Raw genomic sequence first — 26,109 nt, forward strand, 5'->3', positions numbered from 1 at the left:
GACGACAAAGTGTCTTTTCAATCCATTCTTATAATCATAAATAGGTTTTCAAACAACTAACTATAGGCCAGATCATAACGTCTTATGCTGCAGACCAAGCGAGAATGCTACAGTATCTATGTATATACAAATACATTTGTAAACATTCATATATACACATACAAACACTTATACATAAAAAGGAAGCACCCATTTTTTCTTACTGCTAAATATTGAAATTCTGCTTCCATCCAGATATAAACAGAATTTATTGTGTGTAACACTCTATAAAGGGACATTTAAGACAACATTATTAATTTCCTTCTCATTAAAGCCACATAGATGGCTGGTATTTAAAAACATGCAGTGCCACCAATTAATACAGAGTTAAACAATTCTTAGGTGCAATATCAACTCTTTAAGAAACGCACAATTTACTTATATGTATTTTACCCATTTATTTTTTTTCTTAGATAATTAATACTTTCCACTATTTCATAGCAGATTTATAGTCTTCTTAAAAAAAGTCAGCACAAATTCACAGGAAACAACTCTGTCAAATGCATTTCACAGCAGCTTAAGTAGTGAGTCACTGAGTGAAACTCTTTTTTATGAACACATTAGGAAAGTTGGCATTCAGTTCTAGGACAACTCTATTGTCAATCTGTGAACAGAACGACACATCGAGTAAAGAAAGATCTTTACAAGACTCCAGCAATTTTCTTAAAGATGCAGGGCTTACCATCCTTGTCCCTGTTCAAAAAACAAGAAAAAAAGAAACAAAGCAAATTGTAAAGTTAGTGAGAATAATACTTTCTTTTTTTTCTCTTAAAGCTACTTGATAGTGTGTTACGAAAAAATGCTACTGTAACACAAATTTTATTAAGACATGTGAACCTGGAGAAGGAGAACCATGCCTTACTGGAACATCTGGAAGCCAGGCAGGCTACTCTGGGTAAGTGAACTAAGCCTGGATGGCTATAGTGGGATAAAGAAAGCTCTCCTGGCTCTGTAATTTATACATCCAACATGACTGCACACACCTGTCAGTAGACACGTCAACTTACATAGCTCCACCTTGAGCTGAACTGCACCCCAAAAAGCCACCTAGCTCAGGATCTTGTCTATGGTCAAGGCCAATATTATTTACAGAAAAAAAAAAGCCAAAAAACAAACAAACAAAAAAACAAATAAACCAACAAAAAACCCCAACACAACAACAAAAAAAATCCAAACAAAAAGAAAACCCAACCCAAAACCCAACCCCAAACCCAACAATCGCCCCCCACATAAACATTAAACACACTATTAATTGTAATAATTAAGGGGCAATGAATCACAAATAAGCAGTGAGAGATCACGCCCATTAAACTATTTCCACATCATTTATAATCCTGTGGACATCTTCCTGTTCCCTCAAGGCTGCCTGTTTTCCAGACTCTTTTGCATCTCAGATGACCCCTGTTGTCTTCTTTCTGCACTAATTTAGTACTTTTAAAATTGGACAACTAGAGCTATACAGTGCAGTAAACACAGAGCCAGTAACTCTAAATGAGGTCTTAACGGTGTTTTCTCCATTTTTTTTCCTAAAATATCTTAAAATTCTCTTTGCCTGTCGGAACGATGCTGAGCAATGAGCTAATGTTTTCCAAAAATTGTCCACAGGATCTCTTTCCTACTGAACAGTAACTAACATAAAGTCCCCTTCCCCTGTATTCTTAGTGAATGTTATTTTGCCTCATGCAATAACTTAGCATTTGATGGAATGTTTTCTTCCTGCTTTATCATCTGTTTACTAAATATCAGATGATGACGCAGGATAAAATCATTCTGTATTTTTTTAGTGTTAAATTCTTCAGCTTAAGATTTTTCTACCCTGAATGGCTGCGCATTACCCTCTGGTAACGCATTATCCACCCCTTTGCCTGGATTACTTATAAGCAGGTCAGTACAGAACCTCAGTGACTACAGTAATGACATAATTTCATTGTTCTTGTCCTCTATCTTCGAAACACTCATAACCCAGAAGAAGACAGCTAAGTCACAAAAGCAGAAAAACCTTGGCTGAAGCTTTTGAAAATCCAAACCTTTATGGACTGGATCATGATCATGAGGAACTCCAAGGAATTCTAAAAGACTGGAGAGCATAACTACGCTATCCTCACAGGGATGCAGCTCTCCCTCAAAATATCATAATGGCCTTCATGTGCACCAACTGACTTCATGGTTGCAACTGGTTTTCACAGAGCAAAAGGTGATCTTACTGTTTTGAAGCTTCTAACCTGCACCTTTTAGAGAAGCTTTACCCATGTTCATAACCCTTCATTTCTCTAGTGCTAAGGCTGATGTAAGTGACAGACCACACACCAGAACTAAGATTTCCACAGCTCTGTATTTAAGCTCATTTAGAACTACTGCATAAATACTATTCAGCCCTAACTATTTATTATTGTTCAATGTATTGATTTGTTCAAAAGCTTTCTGTATTGGCATTCCAATTTAAAGCAGCTTTCCAGGCTAATCTCCTGGAAAGAATGACTCTGATGTAGCAACCTACTTGATCCTCCTTGCCATGAACCCTAATGACAGACAACAGTTCTGCTGCAATGGCCTTCTTGATCTAAGTAATCCTTCACATCTGGAGTATCTATCAACCTCAGTAACTCTCCTGTAAACCTCTTTTAACATATCTGAAAATACAGTTTTAGCATTTACCTTTACCAATAGTTCCTTAATATCTCATACTGCCTTACTGTGATTTTGTTTCACTTTTTAAAGTTCATCTTCCCACTTTCCTTCTCTGAACAGGATTTATTTCGAGAAAGATGCCTCTGTTTTTAGTAGTCTCCTGTACTCTTCTGTGTAAGCAAGGGGGTATCTAACTGTAGTCTTCACTTCTTTTACTTCTTAAATTAGTTGCTTTGAGACATCATTTAACATCACCCAAAAAACAGTCTTTCCTATCATGCCCCCAGATTTTACTTCACCTACAGGGAGGTAATCAGAGCTTGTCATTATTATTGTGACTTTTAACTCCCTTATCATTACATGATCACCGTCACCACAACTGTCTGGTGGTTGATGTAACAGTCCCTATGGCCATATACAGAAATTCTGTAATACACTTTCAATTATTCACTTTGCTTGACCATAAATTTTACCACTGTCCTACCATCAGGATCTGCTCTACCATCCAACTGAAACTCTAAGAACAACATATTATGCTACTCCTGGGTTCTTTTTACCAAGCCTTAAAATTGCTACTGAATCAGCACCTTCATTTAAAACCAGTCTTACTTACACATAACAGCTTTTACGCTTCAAGATTCAAATGTGTGTTTCTACAAAAAATGCCAGATCTAGATGCCTAGCCACAGATTTTTTTTGTGTAGGATGTTCTTCATCCCTTCCTACCTGAACTTCGACAGTTCTTCTACCGTTTCGTCTAAGTTACAAATCCATTAAAGATTGCAGTCTACGTAGGCCATCCTAAATTGCATGTTTTACTGCACCTGTTTCTTTTTTCCTCTTCAGACTTACAATTTTATGTTAGAGAATATCTTTTTTCAAAAAGCTAAAAAACCCAGCAACCTGGCTGGGGTTTAGTTAGTCAAACCACAGGATAAGCAAGCATCATCTGCAGTCTTACTTTTATTTATACAATGTACAATTAGTGATGTGGTTTCTTAAAGCACATTCAAAAGCACTTCTGAAGAGTAATACATGTTTCCTTTGCTTTTGAAAGACTGACAACATATGCTGCTCGTTACCCATATAGTGCATTCTTCTAGAGTTCAGAGGCTTTTGGACCTTTGTTACTTACAACTTCGCTTACATGGACTAATAGGCCATTTCTGAGAATAAATAAATAACCAGTATATTAAAATATGTTATTTAATTTTGTTGTTTGGCATAAAGGCACTTCTGAGTAATGATTTGTTTACTAGAATGATTATGTTTATTGCCTGTAAATTATTTCATTTATACCATATATCAAAGTCTTCAAATTGTAGAGCTGTTTAGAAGAGCTGTGCACGACTGCTATAAAACATGTTACAGCCCTGATCTCTAGGGCAAGGGATATCGCTACACATTAAATGATATTTAAGAGTAGAGACCCTGAAAAATATCAAGCATTATCCCCTCAAATGTTCTTACTTTTCCTTTCCTTAGAGCATCCAGACCAGCCTTTTATTCCTTACATTTTATTCAATCTATTGCCCACAACTCAAATTCAAAATTTTAGGGTTCTACACATTTTCATGTTTGAATTGACTAACTACGTGTTGATGCTCTCAAGATAAAGCTGAAAATTTTGACAGCTGGCAAGGGGGCAGTTGGGTTTTCTGTTGCTCAGGAAGGTGTGGGAGGTGTTGGTATGTAGATAGGAATACATGAATTTTGTGTTAACAAGGGCATCTACTTTTCATTACCCTTTTTGTGCAGGACACAGGCAGTCACGAATTTTGGGGAGTGAGGTTAAGATGACTTATTCTTCACCCTTGACAGCAGCTGGTAGCCCCACAGCAACCGAACAAAGTAGCTGATGTAATGTACAAGAAAAGCTTTTGGCACTGCCAATTCAGGTTGTCATCTGACTTGTCACATTGCTCAATGCTGATCACAGTTTGAAGACTAGTTTTTAACTACAGGTCTAGAGGTGTCCACAACTTTTGATAGCCTGGATGATGCACTCCATCACCACAAAACTGTCAAATGATCACAGTTGGATCATTCTACGGCAGGGTAGAAACCTGCCATGTCAGTCAGTGGAAAAGTTGTGGGCAGAGAAGGAAATGATACTTGTAAGCAGGCAGCTCTGTATGTAATGAGTAAAAGAAACCCCAGAACTAAAATCTTCAAGAAGCACACCCTCATATACTCAGTGACATGCATCAATGCTTCCTCTTCCAAACTGTATTATAATATAGCAGATACAGATCCAACCCATGATTTCTTTTTTTTAAACAGAAGTTTACTTTCTGAAGTATATATTACACACCACAAACACAGCTACCATCAAATAATGCTCTATATGAGCCAATAAGTTTGGGAATTTTAATCTTGTATGGAGTGCTCTGATTATGTAACAAGGGAATTGCCAAATGATAATGGTAAAGGACATATGGGTAGCAAGCCACAGTACCTGAAAACAGCATCCAGGGTATATATATATAACATACATTTTGTAATACTTAAATGAAAGACCCAGAGTTCAAGATTTCTATCAGAGGCTTGGACTCTTCCAGTCCTGAAGCTATTGTGATGATAAATAATCTATAATCAAAACAAGAAGTTTTCCCTGACAAGTTTTTAAGTTCTAACAACTGCAGAGAAGCCAGGCTAGCATTGTCAGCTCTGGTGACTACGGTGCAAGGTATGACATTCTGATCCCTACTTAGTTAAGCATAAAAAACCTTAAGCTTTTAAACAGCTTGCTGAAGCAAAAGAAATTCCCTTATGATGGGCACTGCTAACCTATCAGCAACTCTCCTACACCCTTTACAAGGCATGTACAAGCCAGATATTTCTGTACTTCGGAGATGACAAAGGATATAATGAGAGCACCTCTCATTCTTTCACATCACAGAGAAGACCCACTGTTCAAGGTTACTCTTGCAAAGCTAAGCACTGACCTCAGGCCTCTAACAGCTTCAGACCTGTTGTCACACTCATTCAAAAGTACAAAAACATATTAAGCATTTCTGTAGCTTATAGTAACAGGATGGCCCTACATCAGCTGTGAAAAGTTGGAGCACATACAGAGATTTACGACTTTCTTGGTACTCCAACACTATGAGAGACTAGCTCTTTAGATTAGACAACAAAGATTTCTGCACTTACATGGGAACACCTGGCAACTCTGCCTCCAGGTGACCTGCTGTGGTTCTACTTGACAACTCTTCCTTTTAACCACAGGCTGTAATGATTCCCATATTCAGACAAAGAAATGAACACAGTTTCTTTGCTGTTGACAAAAAAGCTAAGTAACTCACTCACACATACTGTATCATGTTGTACTGACTCATTTACAGCAGAAGACAATATTCTTTCCACTCTACCGAGTATTCCCCTGAAGGAAAAAGTGAGGTCTGGAAGACAGATATTAAGGTTTTTTGGTAAGATAGAATCACAGAATAGTTAGGGCTGGAAAGGGCCTCAAGATCATCTAGTTCCAACTCCCCTGCCATGGGCAGGGACACCCCACACTAAACCATGTCACTCAAGGCTCTGTCCAACCTGGCCTTGAACACCAGCAGGGATGGAGCATTCACAACTTCCCTGGGCAACCCATTCCAGTGCCTCACCACCTCACAGTAAAGAACTTCTTCCTTATATCCAATCTAAACTTCCCCTGTTTAAGTTTTAACCCACGACCCCTTCTTTTGGACAGTTTAATTGGATATCCCCTGGAAAGCATTTATCTGAACACAACATGCTGCCTCACTGGGAAAGGTTTACTACAGGTCCACTTGACTCAGGAATATAGGCAAGCACACAGAGAATAGAACAAATTCCTTTTCCACATTCATGTGTTATTTTTCCACAAAAACGTCAGCAAGACGTCAAACTAAATTCAAACGTGAATTCAAATGCTGAAGAAGCTTGGCAACAAACCTTCACTGCCAGCAGAGAGGCAACAGAAGTAGCAAGACTATCCACAGGATTTAACACAGCCAAACTATTCATTGGGCAGCCTCTGGTGTAATGAAAAGGTCAGACCACTTTGTGGGCAGACACAATGCCGTTGTAACAGAAATGCATGGAAGTGGGTGGTCAGGGGAACATACGTGTTTATGAAAGACTTCATTCACCATGGCGTTTGGAAATTTTTCATGTCTGAAGAGGGAAATGTGATGTTGATAATCTAGCTACAAAGTAAGATTCCTTAAGGATACACAAAACACATTACCTCCTGTGGACACACACATCAAGTCTCTACAATGTGTATTAAGTGGAGTTAAGTTTCTAGCTGTTCATCTTTTCTTCCCATGCTGGTCAGAAGGCAACTTCCTCAGAGATGAGTAGAAACATATTTCATGATAGAAGAGTGTACTAGCTATACTGGAATGACAATCTGAAGGCATATGGTAAATTTTTTGTTATGAGAAATGCCAATAGCCTTAAACTTGCTTGAAATGTTATTCAATCTGAGGTCTCTCAGTTCTTTACAGCATCGCTCTCAAATGTAATATTTTCATTTAAAGTATTAAAAATTGAAAATACATGGTGCAGTTACTTTACTTCCTTTTATTTAAATCTCCCCTTTTCAATTAGCCCTATGAAAATAAATCAGTAAAAGCACGAAGACATTTCTCCCACACTGATGTCACAAATATCCCTGCTGTCCTACATTATTTTAAAAAGAAAACCTCACATTCCACCATAAAAGGAATAAATTTAGTATCATGCAAAACTGTATTCTAAGTCCTTCCTCAAGAGCCCAAACTGTATTTATATTTCTAAAAATATTTTTAACTATAGAAGTTGTAGAGGATTAGAAATTCAAGTTTGCTATACCTTTTGCCCCTCATCACTTCCTTCCCACCTTACTAGAAAGTGCATTTTAAGTTTTGCTGTTAATTACCTTTTCCTCTTTAATGAGTCAAACTCACTTCTTGGTAAAAGTGACAAAGAAATTCAATATTGATTGATATATCTGTATGGCGTAAAAGCAGAAATCTGTTTATTGATCACAGACTCATTCTATAAATACACTTTGTCATGCTTCAAAGGAATAAAACAACAAAAGCAGAAACAAGGTTAAGAAATTGAATCTTTTGATAGAAAAAAAAAGACTTCAGTGTAAAAAATAATGGTCATGAAACTAAAAGCTACTGAAAAAATCTTGCACTTAAATCTCAGTTTAAGCAATTCATACTAAGTAGTCAAATTACACGGTTGGTACAAATACACTGGATTCTGAGTCAGAAATACACTGCAGTGAGTAACTTTTTTTTAAATGTTAAACCATAATTTTAAGAAATATTTATTTAGAAATATGTCTAGAAGATGGTTTTGTCTTAAGGACTCTTTAACTGCACAAATTCTGAGACACAGTAAGATAAAAAACAGTATTCCCACATTTTCTTACCTAATATATCCAGCTGCCGTAAATGCGTACAGTTAGCAGCAAGTTCCTCAATGTCTGTGTCACACACAGACCTGTTGGCTGTAAGAAAGAGCTTTTGCAGGTTTGGGAGTTTACGTGCAAGGTTTGTGAAACAGCCTGTACTGCTCTGTAATGTAGGGCACCAGCCAAGATCAAGTTCCTCCAAAAGCTGGCAGCCTGATGCCAATTCTGCTATTCCACTTTCAGTTATGTTTTTACATCTCCACAAATCCAGACTACGAAGCTTTTTGCATTTTGCTCCCATCATGCTTGCTATAAGATCATAGTCTTCAATCTGCAAGGAAAGCAAACAATTTGTCATATATACCATCTTTCCAGACATACATAGGTGCTTCAAGATTTGCTTGCTAACACACCTACAGATCTGTTTTAAGCATTTGTCATTTCTAAAGAGCTCTGAAAACTATTGTATAGTAGAGGTTTCATTTTTAAAACAACAAAAATAAAATAAATTTCCTATCAAACCCCAGATATAGGTGCCTTTAATTCACTTAATACTAAGGATCAGTGAAAAGGCGGTGAAAATTTTTTTTTTTCCTCAGAATCCTTCTCCTCACCTTTTTTCCATAGTTGTTTTTCTTTTAAAAGACAATTAAAACTGATTTTTATGACCATAGGCACTGCAACCATAAGCACATGCAGATTAAAGAACATGTCTGTTTCCATTCTGGGCTGACCAGTTGCTGCATCTTCTCATGGAAGTCTTACTAGTTACTTTGGGCAAGCCAAAAGGACTGAAACAAAGGCCAAACATACAGGCAGAAAAAATGAAATCCACTATCAAAAAACATAGGAAAATAAGGACTGTTGAAAAAACAGTCAACACTGCCTTCCTCTTCTGTCCAAGAGTCAAAGCATGGAAGGCTGAGCCAATTCTCCTTTATCACTTGCTTCTCTGGACAACCCCAAGCACTAATACAGGCTGGACAAACAATGGATTGAGAGGAGCCTTGAGGAGAAAGACTTAGGGGTGTTGGCTGGTGTGAAGCTCAACACAAGCTGGCAGTGTGCGCTTGCAGCATGGAAAGCCAACCATATCCTGGGCTGCATCAAATGAGCATGTCCAACAGGTTAAGGAAGGTGATTCTGCTCCTCTACTCTGCTTCTGTGAGACCCCCTCCCTTCAGCACCACATTCAGCTCTGGAGCCCTCAACATAAGAAGGACATGGATCTGTTGGAGTGAGTCCAGAGGAGGCCATGAAGATGGTCAGAGGGCTGGTGCACCTCTCCTATGAAGACAGAGAGGCTGAGAGAGTTGGGCTTGTTCAGCTTGGAGAAGGCTCAGAGGTGACCTTATAAGGGTACTGCCCTCCAGTACCTAAAGGGGGCCTACAGGAAATCTGGAGAGGGACTTTGTACAAGGGCATGTAGGGATAGAACAATGGGGGGGTGGCTTTAAACTCTAAGAGGGGAGATTTAGATTGGACATTAGGAAGAAATTCTTTCCTGTGAGGGTGGTGAGACACTGACAAAGGTTGCCCAGAGAAGCTGTGACAGCCCCATCTCTGACAAGTGTTCAAGGACAGGTTGGATGGGGGCTTTGAGCAACCTGGTCTAGTGGAAGGTGTCCCTGCTGCTGTGGTTTAATCCCTAAGAAGGAAAAAAGTGACTGCTACAGCTGAACCCTGGACACCTGCCCATGGCAAGGGGCTGCAACTAGATGATCTTTAATATCCCTTCCAACCCAAACCATTCTATGATTCTTGAACTACGAGGAAGATCAGCTAAGTCTCCTTTAGCCTCTGGCATGTACATGTAATACAGCTCAGTTGAGTGCCCTGCGAATTGCTGCTGTTCCTGTATTCTCTTTTTTTAAATCATCAGTGTTCCCAGCAAGTCTATGATAAGTGGCTTTTACTGAAAATATTTATCTTGTGGTACTGTAAGGGTCAGACACAAGCGTTAATCTGCTAGAAATGATGATTTGGTCTGAATAAAGTAAGTTTTGATTACTAGTTTTGGAAAGAAAAAAGTGATTACGCATATAAAGGAATGCCCAAAAGCTTAGGAAGAAGTTGAACAAGTGTGAGAAAGCCTACAAGCTGGTTTAGACCTTCTAAACTAGTATATAAGACTTAAGTATATGGCTAAACTGCATTCATCTTGGACCCTTTAAGAGAGTATAATATCAGTCTAGCATTTAACATGTCTTTGTGAAACATAACCCCAGCCTGGGTTCCAAAGCAAGGGTTTGCACACACACACATACAAACCTATGCACCCTGAGTGGTGTAAGTACTCACCATGACGCAGCTGCCCAGGCTGAGGTGCTGCAATTCTGAGCAGAAGTTCAGAATACTGAGCAGGGCTGTTTGCTGCCACAGGGGAACACATCAGAAGGAAATATGGAAAGTGAAACAAAGAGAAGAGGTCAATTAGACATTAAAGGCTGTCACTGCATTTCCTGAAATACAGCTCAAAACTCTGTTAACGACACCACAAATGTCACTTAATGAGTCCCTGGGTACTTTACCCATTGACTGGCTTAAAGCAACGGTAATCGTTACAAACCTTTATGCAAGTCACTTTGGATGTGGTTTTGCATTGCCCTGAAGATACCTATATACTCATGACCTATCTGCTCATTTCCCACAGGAAAGCTGCTGAAGAAGCGTGGCAAGTTCAAACAGGCAAGGCCTGCCCAAAAACACAGAGGGCTGACGACATACCAGAAGAACAGCAGAGGCTCTGACATTCACTGATCAGCTATGGCCTGATGGAACTGCCAATAGAGGGGCACAGCAACAGGACCGAGCTGGTGACTTTCATGTCAAAGGAGTCTCTATGCTGACAAGGATGCTGACAACCATTGAGCACCTGTCACTACTAGCATGCAAACTGAAACAGATATAATGTGCATTTTACAGTCATGTTCCTGCCATTTAACATGGCCACTCTTTTCAGAAAGTACAGCACACTGCTCGGCCTGAAATTGGACTGGAGCATCAGATGCATCTTACAAAAGTACAATGTTGTTCTGTTCCACAGCAAAGGAAACTTCATGAGTTTTTTGTGTTTCTAAGATACAGAAAAGACTCTTCGGCATTGTCTGTAGCCATATTTTGCTTTGCAGTTTGAAATACAGCGCAAAAAAGAACATGGTCTGGGATTCAAATCGCAAATAGATATGCATCATACCTAATACATTCATCACTTTGTTAGGACTTTGTAATCTGTATGAGCTTGAAATCAGGAGTAAGTTTCACAAAATACTAACAACACAACTGTGGATTTCTACAGGATGCACAACAGTTTCTAATAGAAAAAAAACAAACCCCAAGCGATATGCAAGGGACAAAATAACCCTTAGCTAATAAGAGGAATTCCTACAAGAATATTATCTAACAGTATTTGTATGCACGGGTAGCATAATTTATGCAGGTTGTTTGTTTTTTTGTTTTTTTTTTTAATACAAATTTACCTGTTTTCAGAAAGTTTACAGTTTCATAGAATAGAATCATAGAATCATTACGGTTGGAAAGGACCTTAAGATCACCTAGTTCCAACCCCCCTGCCATGGGCAGGGACACCCAAGGCCTCGTCCAACCTGGCCTTGAACACTGCCAGGGATGGAGCATTCACAACCTCCCTGGGCAACCTATTCCAGTGCCTCACCACTGTAACAGGAAAGAATTTCCTTCTTATATCCAACCTAAACTTCCCCTGTTTAAGTTTTACCCCGTTACCCCACGTCCTGTCACTACAGTCCCTAATGAAGAGTCCCTCCCCAGCATCCCTATAGGCCCCCTTCAGATACTGGAAGGCTGCTATGAGGTCTCCACGCAGCTTTCTCTTCCCCAGGCTGAACAGCCCCAACTTCCTCAGCCTGTCTTCATACGGGAGGTGCTCCAGTCCCCTGATCATCCTCGTGGCCCTTCTCTGGACTTGTTCCAACAGTTCCATGTCCTTTTTATGTTGAGGACACCAGAACTGCACACAATACTCCAGGTTAGATCTCAAAAGAGCAGAGCAAAGGGGCAGGATCACTTCCTTCGACCTGCTGGTCACGCTCCTTTTGATGCAGCCCAGGATACGGTTGGCTTTCTGGGCCGCGAGCGCACACTGAAGCTGGCTCATGTTCATTTTCTCATCAACCAACACCCCCAAGTCCTTCTCTGCAGGGCTGCTCTGAATCTCTTCTCTGCCCAGCCTGTAGCTGTGCCTGGGATTGCTCCGACAAAGTTTAATGCTTTATTTAGTTTCTTCAGTTATATTTCTAATGAAACTTGGCAAGAACACGATCCTTTGTCATACCACTGCAAAGACATATTTGATTCCTTGAACTGAAAGGCTGGCAGACACAAAACAGGGACATAGTATAGGGTATTCATGGAGACCATTTCAGACATCTAATTTACATGTCTCCAGTGAGCAACTGGAAACACCCAACACTTAACATCTATGGAACTTCAGCTTCCAACTTGTCCTTCCAAGATATGATTTATCAAAGGCAGCCTAAATGTAGACACTACACATGTATCTCTGCAGAGGTCTCCTAAAGCCACTGTCTGCTTGTCTGCTTTAGTTTCATTCATGTTTTTACAGAAAAAGGTAGCTAGGAAATTAAGCACAAGCATTAAAAACTCATTATTAAAGAGGCAACACTTAAGAACACTTTAAAGCTAGTAAATGTGAATATCCAGTAATGTACTTATTGAGCAAATGCTTCACTGTGATCATTAAAACCTGAATAAACAAGTAACTCCAACAGAGTAAGACACAGTCTTTACTATTTAACTTGGTGCAAGCTATGAGCTTTAGAACTTACTCAGGTGTAAAAAATAAAAGCAAAATCCCCAACCCCCTCTCTACAAACCTTAAATACCGAGCTAAATAAATTAGTCTCTGACTGGACACATTTCTAAAGAGGGTTTCTGCAGGTATTCAGGTGATTCTGGAGGAAAGCTGAATACCTTCCTGCATTCCACCATAGTTTTTAGTAATGGTTTCCAGACCGGAATTTAAACACTGGCCTGAAAGGATTGGAAACAGCAATATCTTTCTTTAATTAACACACACAATGTGAAAGCGGACTGTCACTGTGAACAGCCTGCAGGGATGCAAGATCAATTCCATACATTGTGTCTTCAGAGAGGAGTGAAATAGGTAAGACGACTAATATTCATAGTTATCTTGATTAGATAACTGAGCTATTTTTGTCAACTTGAACAGTAACTTGACTCATCTCAGAATACCTTTTTAATTTCTCTCTAATGTGAGGCAGTCCCTTCTGTATTGATGTGCACCGAGTCCACATTTTCAAAGGTGTTTTCACAACCCATAAACTTTGAAGTATTATTATAAACAATTATTGAAAAAAACCCAAACAATTTAAGAAAAAGCACTAGGAATGTGGGTAATAGAAGGAAGACTGGTAGGACACCATGTTGTACCATCATAAATCATGCCAAGTCAAACCCAAGTGTAAACAACTATTTACTCAACATAAATTATACTGGCTATATTAATTCCTCTTCTGGGGCACACACATGCCTGCATGCAACAAATCAGATTTCTTTCAGAAGCAGTGTCTGTTCTGTAACTGAGGTGGGGTTTGCATATGTCAAGAAAGAAGAAAAAAACCCTTTGTTCGTGCCTACTTGTGCCTCAGTCAATTCAGAATCCAGGTGGCTAAAGGCATGAAAATAGCAGAAGAGAATGGCAGCTCACAGAATCCATATGTACTACATATAGAAGGACTATCATTGTAATAACCTGTCTGTTTCAAGCCATCTGTCTCTACAATTCATCTCTCTGACTTGCAATACAAGATGAGTGATAACACTCCTATTTAAGCAAAGGAGAAGAGCGAGGCAATCACCCAACCCTGAAGCTGTAACATAGGCCAAACTTTGATGTTAGAGTGCTTTACAAGAGCAGCTAAGAGGCCACCTAAATTCTGGATCAGTGAGCTTTAACCTGGAGTCTAATTTCACTTTCTCAGCCAAACAGAGACAGTCAAACCAAAGACTACCCATGCAATACCATTCTTGAGCCTAGTAGCCAAGACGTGCATAGTTTGGAGATATTCTGACTTTTCCCTGAACCAAAGGTAAGGTTTGGTTCAACAAACAAAAACCCACCAAAAACCCCCACTCTGAAAAGAAACAAAAGCTACCATTTTTTGTGGAGTAATGTATGCACGGCTTTAGTGTGGTCTAAATTTCTTCTCCCACCCAAGCCAAAACAAAAGCTACTAAAGTAATCAACTTTTATGAGATAGCATAGACTACAGGAAGAGTCCAAAGGGACCAAATAAAATGCTTCATTCCAGGAAAGGTGTTTTCAGATGAGGAAAACATACAGCATAGGAGTTGCTTTAAGAGAGAAGACTCTTGATAACAAACTGATCAGAAGGATATTATACTGCTGCTAAACACAAGCTTACAGAGCAGATTCCAGATATGTTTTAGGCCATGGCAGTAAGCCCTACACCTCAGGAAATGAGAGCAGACTGCTTGAAGAGTCTCTAAAGTCTTTGAACAGGTCAGACAAACATCTGCCAGAAAGCACATCAACAGTACTTATCCTGCCTTGGACAAGAGATTAGATTATTGCTTGAGATCCTAACTCACTCCAGATGAGAGGTCTGCCCAAACATGAAAGTCTGTAATATAGGGCAGTCTGGAAGACATTTATGTGTTGTGTATGCTTCAATAGCTGATACTGGAATAACTTGTATTCTACCTGTCTTTTTAAAGACCTTAGACATCACATGGAAGTTTTGACTTAGACGTTTCAAGAGTGTTGCTGGTTTGCACAGACAACCCATCAGTGAAGAAACCAAATACTGGTGTCCAAGTAATACACTTAGCAAGACTGAATCTTGCTTGACCTTTTTTTCAGGACTTTTTGCATTCATGATGCAGCAGGAAGTACAAATCACTTCTGATGTTAGTATGATAAGGAAAGCATCCAACAGATAGCCTGAGCTCAATATCCGTTCAAATAGAAAAACCTTCTGTCTGTGGCAGATATGGCACACCTGTGAAAGATGCACTTCGAATATTTAGTCATTGCAGTTTCATTGTCAAATACTCAAAGACTAAAAAACAACATGCAAAAGGTGTAAAAGAAATACAACTGCACTATAATATGGCTATCACATAATGGCTGCACTATAATAAAAGGCATGAAAATAAGATTAAAGGAAGAGCTAAAAAACCCCAACGTTTAACCTTTAGGGTTGGGGCAGGGAAGAAACAGTCTGCATCTTTTAATAAACCTTTTTATAGAGAGATCTTAAAACCAGCTTTCAAAATTGGGGTTTCTTTTGGTTTTTTTGGGTTTGGGCGTTTCGTTTTTTTTGTTTGTTTGTTTGTTTTTTATGCTGGGAACAAAGGGCTGTCTTCTCCCCTTCTCTGAAGAACTGTGTCTGACATAAGTTGGGAACTCTTCCAGCTGCTCAATGAAACAACTTGAGAGTCTAAATCTTTTACAAAACTTTTATTCTCCTGCAATTTCTTGAGATTTTCAGTGAGGTGAATGCTGAGAGTAATCTTAAAGTCTCATTAAAGACTGCTTCCTCTCTTCTTTAAATATGGTTTCCCTTCCTTGCTATGTTTTTAATCATAGAGTTACTATTCTCTAGTTAATCTCTTTGTTCAAGAAAACTCACGAATTATGCAGGACTTAAATTTGGGTTTTTCTTTAACATTAAAAATTAAAGTTAGGCATAAAAAAATATCCTTTAATACCCATTCCCCCCAATTACATTATATGAGAGGACAAAGTTGTATTGTTTTTTCTTATAATTTCCAAGTGATGATCTAATTTTAAGCCCTTCCTGACTCATCCCCCCAGAAACTCTGTCGCTTCCACTTTACGTTCAAATAACTGTGTAACATTAGTTGCAGGCAGATATCAGATAACATGACTGCATTTGCAAGATCACCACAATAAGAATACTGCATTTTTTTCTACAATACCAAAGAATTAATAATGTTCCTAAAGACTACAATTTCATTTTCGTACGTCCGTTATTTCTCTCCCCATCAAAAAAAAATGCATCTTGAAGAGTCTTTGCAGTGAGTTTCCTTTGCATATAAATTTATGAAGTTGTTATATTTAATAACAGGTTCCATCACAGTATTTACTGAGGTTTCTCAGTAGCATTTTCATCTTACTTTACAGATCTATGTTAAAATATTATAAAAAATACTTGCTTTGAGGTTAGAATCGGGGTCTTCAGAACTTTATTAACCAATTGGACTGGATAACATATCTAGACAAGCTTATTCCACAATAACCTTTCCCTAAGACAAATAAGGAAAGCATCAAAAGATTTGATCAGCTGGCTAGCAAAGAATTGTGTAATCCTGAATATCCTGTACCCAATCACCAGCTGTCACATGCTGTTTGAGTACAAATAATTTGGACACAATTTGTACATTTCTCAACACATTCACCTAAAACTTGATACAGTAATTAGGCAATTAATATACAACAAACAGTCAGTATACATTTGATACTATGCAGTTATATTTTGGGAGCCTATTTATGCAACAGGACACCTGAAAATATTATTGCATTTAGTAACAACTAATTATCTGAATGAAAACCCGAGACAGAAAATTCAACCTTGCCTGAATGAGGAGGGTTATATCCAGTAATAAGGAGATAAAAGCATGGGAAGACATGAGAAAGCAGAGAGGAAGGAAGCCACCACTCGCTTAAGGGAAACTACAAACGAGCTCTTGGCAAATCAAGAACAGAACCACATGTGTGGTATCTACTATTTGACATTGAAGTAATTGCCTCACGTGGGTTATTTATTGGGATCAAGTAATCTGAATCAAAAGGGTATATGGAAATTTTTAGAATGGCCTGACTACCGGAATTGAGACCAAACTTCTTGGAAGGGCAGACTAATGACTACAAATTTATTCCCTTCCCAATTTCACACCAACAGTTCAAATCTCCTTTGATAAGACCTGTCCTACTTAACAGCTTGTTTTTCACCACGGATGTGTTTCTGAAGAGTGCAACAGTTAGTGATTCCATGGGCAGCAAAGTAGTTTTCCCCGTAAGAATTTACCTAATAGATGGGACACATGCAGGCAGCTAAAGAAACACATGCAGGCTTAATACAGACAGGTCACATGCGATGTGATCATTACCTTCAGACAGAAAAAGGCTCCCGTTGTCTCCTGCTGACCCTTTGGAGAGAGACCCCCCTCCTCAAAATACCAGCCAAAGGAAACATCCCAAACTGTCTTCTTCCATACGGCAAGCTTCTCCTCTTTTGACTACAAATTGATGTATACAGCTTTTGCCAAAAAGTTTCAGAAAATGAGCCAGATTACTTCCAATTTCAGGGAAAATAATTGAGACACAACTAAATGTTAATTCTGCTTTAGAACTTCCAGAAATACCTTAGTGAATAGCATCTGCTATGTGTTCCTGTGTAAAGTAGAGACAAGGAATTCTGATGTCAGTACGTCACTAGATTACTTTTAAGACTACAGCTATTATATCTTTGGAATGGCAATTTATTTCTGCATGTAAAACTGGATAAAAGGCAGTAAGACTCCTTGGAAAATAAAACCTGTAACAATCAATCCTTTCTCTCCCTTTCCCCAGTAACACAGCTCAGAAAGTTCTTCCCTCCGACTTTGGCTTTTAGTAGCAAAAATGCTACAGAAACATTTTTACTGGTGTTTACATCAACTATTTGAAATTTTACAGCTATAATTTATCACAGTCTTTTCTTAAGCCAGAGAAGTTCTATTTCATATAGTACCGCACCAAAAAAAAAGTTTTGCCAGACTAGGACTATCCGTGGTAAAAAACCTAACCAATCAAACAAGAAAAGCCTCAGATGAAAGCAGACAATTTTATTTCAATGAGTGCCACTACTGCTATAAATATTTATAATTACAAGCACCTAATGAAAATATAAAAGGTAATTTTGTTAAGACTGTCAGAAGTAATTAAAAATCTCTATAAGCACAGAACTCTTCCCCCCACACACACCTTTGGCATTGTAAAGCACAAGAAGGAAACAAAAAATCAACTGTTTGGATCTGTTCTTTTTTTTTTTTGGCACAGTCTCTGAAAGAACTACGTCAGAAATTACTTGGCATCTGCTATTCTAATACAGAAATTAAAACCCACTTCCAATGCAAAGTGAGAATTTTGTAAACTTCTATTGAAACATTAATTTTGACAGGTACAACAGGGCAAATCAATATTGCCTATTAAAAAGTAAAAAAAGAAAGAAACAAAAAAATCTACTTTGTGGATTTCAAGGTATTGTACTTTGGCATCTAAAAACCTACCTACAATAATCCCCAAAGCAATCCTTCCCACAGAAATAAGAATGTAGTACATCATTAATGCAGAAACAAATGTATAATAAAGGTGAAATACAATCAATCCTTACCTAAATTCACTCAATCAAAGAAACTGTAGAATATGCTTCTGGTCTTTCCCACCCTCCCAGCATTTTAAGGCATCAAGATAATTTCAGTTATGTACTTGTTGGTACTATGATACTTTGAAACAACTATGTTAAAGATATGAGGGAACTTGAGAAGGTTAGAGAGATGAGTCAATATGTACGTTTATAAGCACGAGAGTCATTGGGTTTAACCAGTGCTACCTTTAGTTTCAGGAAAAGTTTTCATATGTGTTATCTTCCCAGAAAGAACTCATTTTCAGATTATTTCTAAGACTTTGAGTTCTAAAGATAAATACTTATCCTTAGTATCTTATTTCTGACAGAAAGAACACGTCTTGGGGTAGTACATGAACAGTCAGTAACACACAAAATACGTAATATACCATTTCTGGAAACTAAGATTGGATCTAGACATCTATAAAGCTATTCAAGTTGTTCATCTACTTTCTATCTCATCTATTTTCACTTCTCTTTAACTTAGTTTTCAGTTAAATAAAATGTTACTGAAAATGGCAGGGAATCACATACCAAATTACAAGTAAATGATGGCCAAAACTGTTTTATGCTTAAGTCCTCCAGCTCCCTGTACTATGTGGTGTCCTTTCATGAGGAAGCAAATAGAAGAGGTCACCTCACTCTTTACGAGGTAGTTTTTGTGGCAGTTTTTAGGAACAACAGATACCCATGTAGTCCCAGACAGAGATAACACCTGAAACCCTCCAATCATTTACTTTGCAGAAATGCTTATACCTCTTAAGCAAGCTTTCTTTAGCAATCCTTTTCTAGTTTTTTCCAGAGGAAAAAGGCTAAGCTTTGTAACTTCCTGCAACTTAGGAAAGTATGTTACCAAGGTACGGTAACCTTATACAGACATCTATGCAGAGTACCATACATATCAAGAGAATCTCAGTCTTCTGTAATTATCCTCATACCACAGCTACAAGCTGAGAAAGTTGCTATTATGCAAATTTCACTGACAAGAAAACTGTGGCACACAAAAACAGTGCATCTCACAACTGGCCTCTGTCCTGGCCACAGATCAGGACAAAGCTCACGGGTTAAGTCCTCCATTAGTGCCATCAGCGCCAAGACACAGAACCACAGAAGAGCTGAACATTGGGAAGGACTTCTGGAGACTACTTAGGCCAGCCCACTTGGCTCCAGCTCAGCCAGCCTCTCCAATCAGGTTGAAAAAAAGCTGCCAGCAGATGTAGGAACCAGTCCTTTTCACATTTTTCAACTGATGTTTGCAGAAGGCAATAACCCTCCACCCTACCCTTTACTACCGCAATCACAAATGTATTTAAGTAATGCTTTCTGGACAGAGACATTAATGCAGTAATTTTCATTTACAGATTCAAAATAAATATAGCATCAAAACCCCTATCCTCTAAACTGGCAAAAGAACAGGAATTCTATTCTCCCTCAAGCATCCATCAGCTATCATGCTGGAAGACAGAACATGGAAAGAAACACCGGAATTGAATACATTTGTTAAAAATCAGCTCCCCCCTCAATGTACTCAGATTATTGGACCACTTTTGAGATTAAGAGTTGGACAGCGATACAACTTTTGCCTCCAAAACTTTATAACATGTGCCTAAAATCAGATGTAATATAAAATTAAAAAAAAAAAAAAAGCATCAGTTAAGAGAGAAACGTGAGTACATGGAAATAGGGTGAAATAAATCTTATTAATAATGAGTGCAGATGTAGCTTCTAAAAAGTCAAAACACTTGCCTCCTCACAAATAGGTGCAGTGTCATTTGCAAGCTGGGAGTCAGGATATACAGGGGCACCTTTTTGTTCTCTACAGCTACTTGACAGTGCTAGGGACATAGCAGAGACCGAGATACAGCAACATGGCAATTACTGAACTAATTCAATGAAAGTGGTAGTCTCTGTAGTTAATTCAATTACTGTATTTTGGTTTTGCTTCATTTGGTCAAATTATGCCCCTGCTTATGCCTGCAAATCTGTTTTACATCCTTGTTCTTTCCCCTCTTCGCACTACAGGCTCAAATGACCAAATTCAGCCCTATGAGCCTGACACAGGATCAGAAGGCACCATCAGGGCCCTGTACTGCAAAATTATTCACCATGGGCTCAACCTCCTTCCAAGGAGGTTTCACTTTATAGCTACAGGCTTTCACTTTTTTTTTTTTTTCCTCCACTAGTTGCTTGCAACTCTTAATCCTAAAGATTTGTACCCAAGCCAATGAAATTCTGTCCAAGCTGAAAAACCTCAGACAATAGCTCTCAGAAGTATAACATGACCCATAACAGGTTATTTCTGAAAATGGCAGAAAAATTTTATGGCAACATTAACTCTTTCATTGTTAATGGCATAAGAAAATAAGAACTGTTGTTATAATTACTGTTAAGATTCTTATGCCTCTTCTTGGTATCTTAAGATTTCCAGTGTCCTCTGTTACAGTTACCCAAGTTCCAAATTTGCTCTTGGTTAAAGTTATCAGAGATAATTTATAACACAACACTTGCTTTAAAATGTGTGCGCAAAGTCCTCTGACCACTGTAATTTGATTTAAATTTAGTTCATTTTGTATTTCAATTACAATCGTAATACAAACTTTAAAAACCTTTTCTTCACATATTATCAAGAATCTAGAATATCATGCAAGATGAAATACGTAATTTCACATTAAAACTTAAATCCAGCAATAAGGAGACTGTCAAGTTCTCCTACTGTAATTGTGGCTTTGGTTTCTTTAAAATGCAATTTTAGCTGCATTATTTATATGAATGGAATACTTCATGATAAGCATTGAATCAAGATAATATTCATACACAAACCATAAAGATGTGCATAGCCAATTACTGTACACAATAATACTTCCATTGTTCATTGTTTACTTCAAATGTATCAATGCCAATAAATGCTTAAATTATGCCGTGAATACACTCTCAATGAATAAATATTAAGGAGTCATGTATCAGTAAATACCAAAACCACCAGCACAAAAATCCAATGTCTATAATAGTGGTGTTGAACTAGCAAAAGTTACATTTATAAAATGCCGAGATTAGTTTCTCAAAGCAAGTTATAAATTATTTCAAGCATACACATAATCAAACAACCCTTAAGAATGACACTTTTAACAATGAAATAAAGCATTGGAAAAATGAGCTGCACTTTGTGGGGAGAAGGATAGCAATGCAGACAATTTATTATTTTTTTTTCCTTGTTCATCCTGGAACAAGTTACTGAAAGTCACTGGACTTCTCTTCTTGTAACACAGAGGCTGGAATAATTCAAGGGCATTGGAAGCTTCAATTAAGAGGTTTGAAACCAATTTTGTATACAGAAACTTGCACTCAGTAAGTCAAGGAAATAACATTATATACGGCCTTAAGAACCAGCAAGGTTAGGACCAAAGAGACCAGAAACTCCTCCAGATGGTACAGCTATCTTTCAAAATAGCAATGCAGTGCATTAAGTAGCAGAATATCATAATTGCTCATTTCACTAAAAATAGAAATTTAAAAATTGGAGCTTTGATTACAAAGGCAATGGGAATATTTTTAAATACAAAACCTATTAACACCCCCACCCCCCCCCAGCTAATATAACAAGCAACTGTCATATAACAGAGACAGAACTTTAACAGAGGTCCATAACACACATCAGCTCTGGTTTTCCCACCTTCTGACTTTTGCTTAATAGTCACATACTTGTTAGCAGTTAGTTTTCCTTAGCAGATTCATGGCCTCATATTCTTTTCTCTGAGCAGGTCCAGTTGGCAACAGTACAATGCCAAGCTCTAGATTAAGCATTAGCATTGCTCCACTGTTTGCTTCTCAGCAGCATCAGTAATGAAGACGCAGCAGTAGCAGAAATTTCACGGAAATCAAGAACACAGCTGTGTTACAGTTCTTTGACAAGTTTTAAAGAACTGTAAATCACTTCAGAGCATGCTTGATCAATCTATACTGTCTTTTTTGCATCTAGCCACCACTTACCACCTAGCACCTCTGCACCAGCTGAAGAGTACAGAACGAATGATAGCCTATTTTGTATAGAAAACTAAAGGCTTGCATCAAGAGAAGCTAATGTTGGGAAAAGCAATGTTATTTCTACAAATCTGTGACTTCTGTAACTCTAATCCTCTAATTCAAATCCTATACTACATTTTTCCTGTTTACTCTTCCCCCTGGGATTCACAATGTACATTGTTAAGTTTTACCTGTTTAAACTTCTAGAAATTTCTCTTCCATGGCTTGTCAGAAACAGTGCCTTTTGTTTACACTTGTATATAAAATGGAAGGGCAATCCTAAGTAAGCTTGATTATGAATGAATGTTCTGTCAGCTACAAGCAGATGCATGTCCATACACACAAAAGACAGAAATGAATCTTCACAATTTAAGGGCTTAAAGTCAGACCTACATTCAGTCTAATTTCAAGCTCTGTTCAGCAAAGTGATATCTGAGACATAACAGTTACCAATCATTACCAATCAGTTGGGGCTGTTCAGCCTGGAGAAGAGAAGGCTGCGTGAAGACCTCATAGCAGCCTTCCAGTATCTGAAGGGGGGCCTATAAGGATGCTGGGGAGGAACTCTTCATTAGGGACTGTAGTGACAGGACATGGGGTAATGGGTTAAAACTTAAACAGGGGAAGTTTAGATTGGATATAAGGAAGAAATTCTTTACTGTTAGGGTGGTGAGGCACTGGAATGGGTTGCCCAGGGAGGTTGTGAATGCTCCATCCCTGGCAGTGCTCAAGGCCAGGTTGAGATGGGTGAGATGGTTTAGTGTGAGGTGTCCCTGCCCATGGCAGGGGGGTTGGAACTAGATGATCTTAAGGTCCTTTCCAACCCTAACTATTCTGTGATTCTATGATTTCTGGAGTACACCTCAGCTGCTGCACTATTACAAGCATGAAGTCTCAAACTTTGAAGTTACCTGAGCAGAATCAAGAAGATTATGATCAATCTACAGTAGGGGAAAATAATTTGAAATTATACAATCTTTACCTCTGATACAATGATCTTTCTTGGATCTCAAAAAGCTTTTTGAATTAGAGCTCACAGTCAAAATGAGGTAAGTGGATTTGTCAAAGATTTACAGAAAGACTAATGATATAGAAACAGAACAGATACACTCAAAGTACTGATTCAGCTCTGTCAAAAAGGCACTTGAAAGCAGGGCTCACCAATTTATTTTTGAGCTTAAAGAAAATGATAATTGCTTCAATATACGGAGCAACTACCACAAAGTACAAGTTATTGAGGGGTACTGGCTTCATGGTGACTGCCTACATACCCCACAGCAAATGCCAATCATTCCAGATAGTCTGTCCTTTAACTACCTTGCATTACAAATTACCATCACAGATGGTAAATGAAAATAAGGTATCCTAACTCGGATGCCTTGGACATCTAGTAGACAGAACCTACTGTTCCAGCTTCAGTTCTTCTGTTATTCTACAGGATAACACCTCACACAATCCCGTGTCATAACTTTACTACTGTCTACCAAAATCATAAGCAGAAATAACACACACAAGTGAACTCCTCTTAAAAAGTTTAACCTAGAACTAAAAGCTAGCCCGCAGAAACATGGGTTTTTTCCCCTCCATTTTGGCGTTCTACTAAGCAATAGCTTTTGCAACAAGAGAAGCACAAACATGAGAGCTTCCATGTAAACCAGAGCAGGAAGGTTATAATACATGAGTAATGTAGCTAGCGAGAAGGAATGGAATTGCTTCTGATTCAATCTACTGAATTTACTAGAATACAACATTTGTAAAATGAAGTAAAGTAAAACAGTCTTCTCAACTGTAGTATGTAAAACCATTCCATCTCAGCTAGGAAATGTGTTGCAGCAAACAATAATAATGTTGATTCAAGCAGTGGAATAATTGTACAAAGAAGTCATTTTTACTCTGTAAATGAAAAGTATTTAAAAAAACCTGTGTTTCATGTCTCAAATGCTCCTAATATATGAAGACACTAGGCATCCAGTGTCAAGTAACAAGTCGTTCTAAAGGACAGAATGTTGAGAATTGAAGTTACTAAACATGATCATTTCCCAATTATATTGCCAAATACAGCCTGTCTGAAGTATACTTAAAAAAAAAACACAAACAAACCGAACATAAAAGAGAAAAGCTTTCAGATCTGTGATTTTACTATATTCCTTAAAACAGCTGGTGAAAAGTCACTGCTCTCTCATGCAACTTAAAAAAGTTAAAACATGCAGACCTTTTTTTGTGGGTTTTTGTTTTGTTTGGGTTTTTTTTTTTAAACCCGGAAACTATTTTGAAAAAAAAAAAGTCCTGTTTCTTGAAACTACCTTTGAGTTTTCTGAATTTACCTTGGAATGCAAAATTCTAAATCACTTCTTAATTAACAAAGAAAAAAAAATAAATACAACTTTACCAGGACTGAAAGTATTTATTGCAAAGGTTGAAATACTTGTTCCTACCTCCACCTTTGTTCGATAGAGAATGAGACGCTTTAGGCTGCCCACTTTGGCTATGTGGTTGAAAGCCTGAGGTGGTATTTTATCACATGATGAGAGATTTAATTCCTGAAGATTGGGACACATTTCAGTAATGACCTCCAAGCATGTTTCATTGAGGAAATGGCCACAAGACAGCTCAAGACGTATTAGTTCAGAGCCACAAACTTTCAAGAACCTGTAAAAAACCCCATATTTTAAGTGAAAAACAAACACTTTCAGGTGAAGTTTTAACAGTATTCAGACTCTAAGCATGTAAACCAGGAAACAGTTCCTTTCAATAATGAAAGGATTACTGACCACAGCTCTTGTATCACCTCAGTTAATTAACAGAAAACATGATTAGGTCAAAGTAAATTAATCACAAGCTCTCTGAAGAAGTTACTTTTGAATCAAATCTCTACAAATCCAGAAGAGACCAAAACAATTAGGTGTGTTGAGTTAGAGAGCAATGTTAAAAACTCAAAGTTAGTCAAGACTGTATCACCAACATTAACTTGATACTGTACATAACCTAGATATTATACAGTATTTTGTACAAAAGAATATTTTACTGCATTTTAAGAAACACAGAAGGGTATATAATGCTGTACATGGCATAAGGAGGCTAACGTCACTAAAGCAGTCTTAAGGAAACAATTCTACTTTGAAAATAAACTGCAAAAGAATCATCAGGGGTGAAAACAGTACAGAAAGGGATTTTTATGACACTAATGTTAGTCTTGAAAACCCTGTTTCAGTTTAGAAAGTCAGAAAATGCTTCATTCCTGGTGTTTATTCTGAGACAACGGAGCAAAGTACAACACAGATAATGTCTGAAATGGTTTTAAACAGTTCCTCAAAGCCAATGACCTGCAGGTTTCCAACAATAATCTCATACTTATCTCAGAAAAATCTGCAAAAGTAAAAATGAGGTTAAACAAACATTTTTAAATTAAAACATTCAAGAGAAGTGTTTTAAGACTGTTAGGCAAATATCCTGTTCCCTTCATTAACAAATAATTCAAAATCAACACTTTGTAGCTGTTCTAAGACACAGAGATTCCTAAGGGTTATTCCACATGACTTTCACTGGAATTATAAAAAAACTAAGATACTGAAAGACAAA

The 26,109-nt window shown here is 37.9% G+C and overlaps 1 protein-coding gene across 5 annotated transcripts in view; it reads right to left on the bottom strand.

The window, feature by feature from the left end:
• Nucleotides 1-233: 233 nt before the first annotated feature.
• The window catches only part of FBXL4 (F-box and leucine rich repeat protein 4), a 58,031-nt gene continuing 32,155 nt past the window's right edge, over nucleotides 234-26,109 (bottom strand). For all 5 annotated transcript variants that reach the window (XM_057410833.1, XM_057410836.1, XM_057410835.1 and 2 more), the window contains exons 6-9: nucleotides 24,966-25,179; nucleotides 10,358-10,429; nucleotides 8,075-8,387; nucleotides 234-732 (exon numbers count right to left, since the gene is read on the bottom strand). In XM_057410833.1, the coding sequence (XP_057266816.1) occupies nucleotides 569-732; nucleotides 8,075-8,387; nucleotides 10,358-10,429; nucleotides 24,966-25,179 (763 nt within the window). In that variant the 3' untranslated portion in view covers nucleotides 234-568. The remainder of the gene's footprint in view (nucleotides 733-8,074; nucleotides 8,388-10,357; nucleotides 10,430-24,965; nucleotides 25,180-26,109) is intronic.

Source organism: Pezoporus wallicus, unplaced genomic scaffold (genome assembly GCF_028554395.1).
Source record: "Pezoporus wallicus isolate ANWC-B61680 ecotype Strahan unplaced genomic scaffold, APGP_CSIRO_Pwel_v1 contig_747, whole genome shotgun sequence".
NCBI lineage: Eukaryota > Metazoa > Chordata > Aves > Psittaciformes > Psittacidae > Pezoporus > Pezoporus wallicus.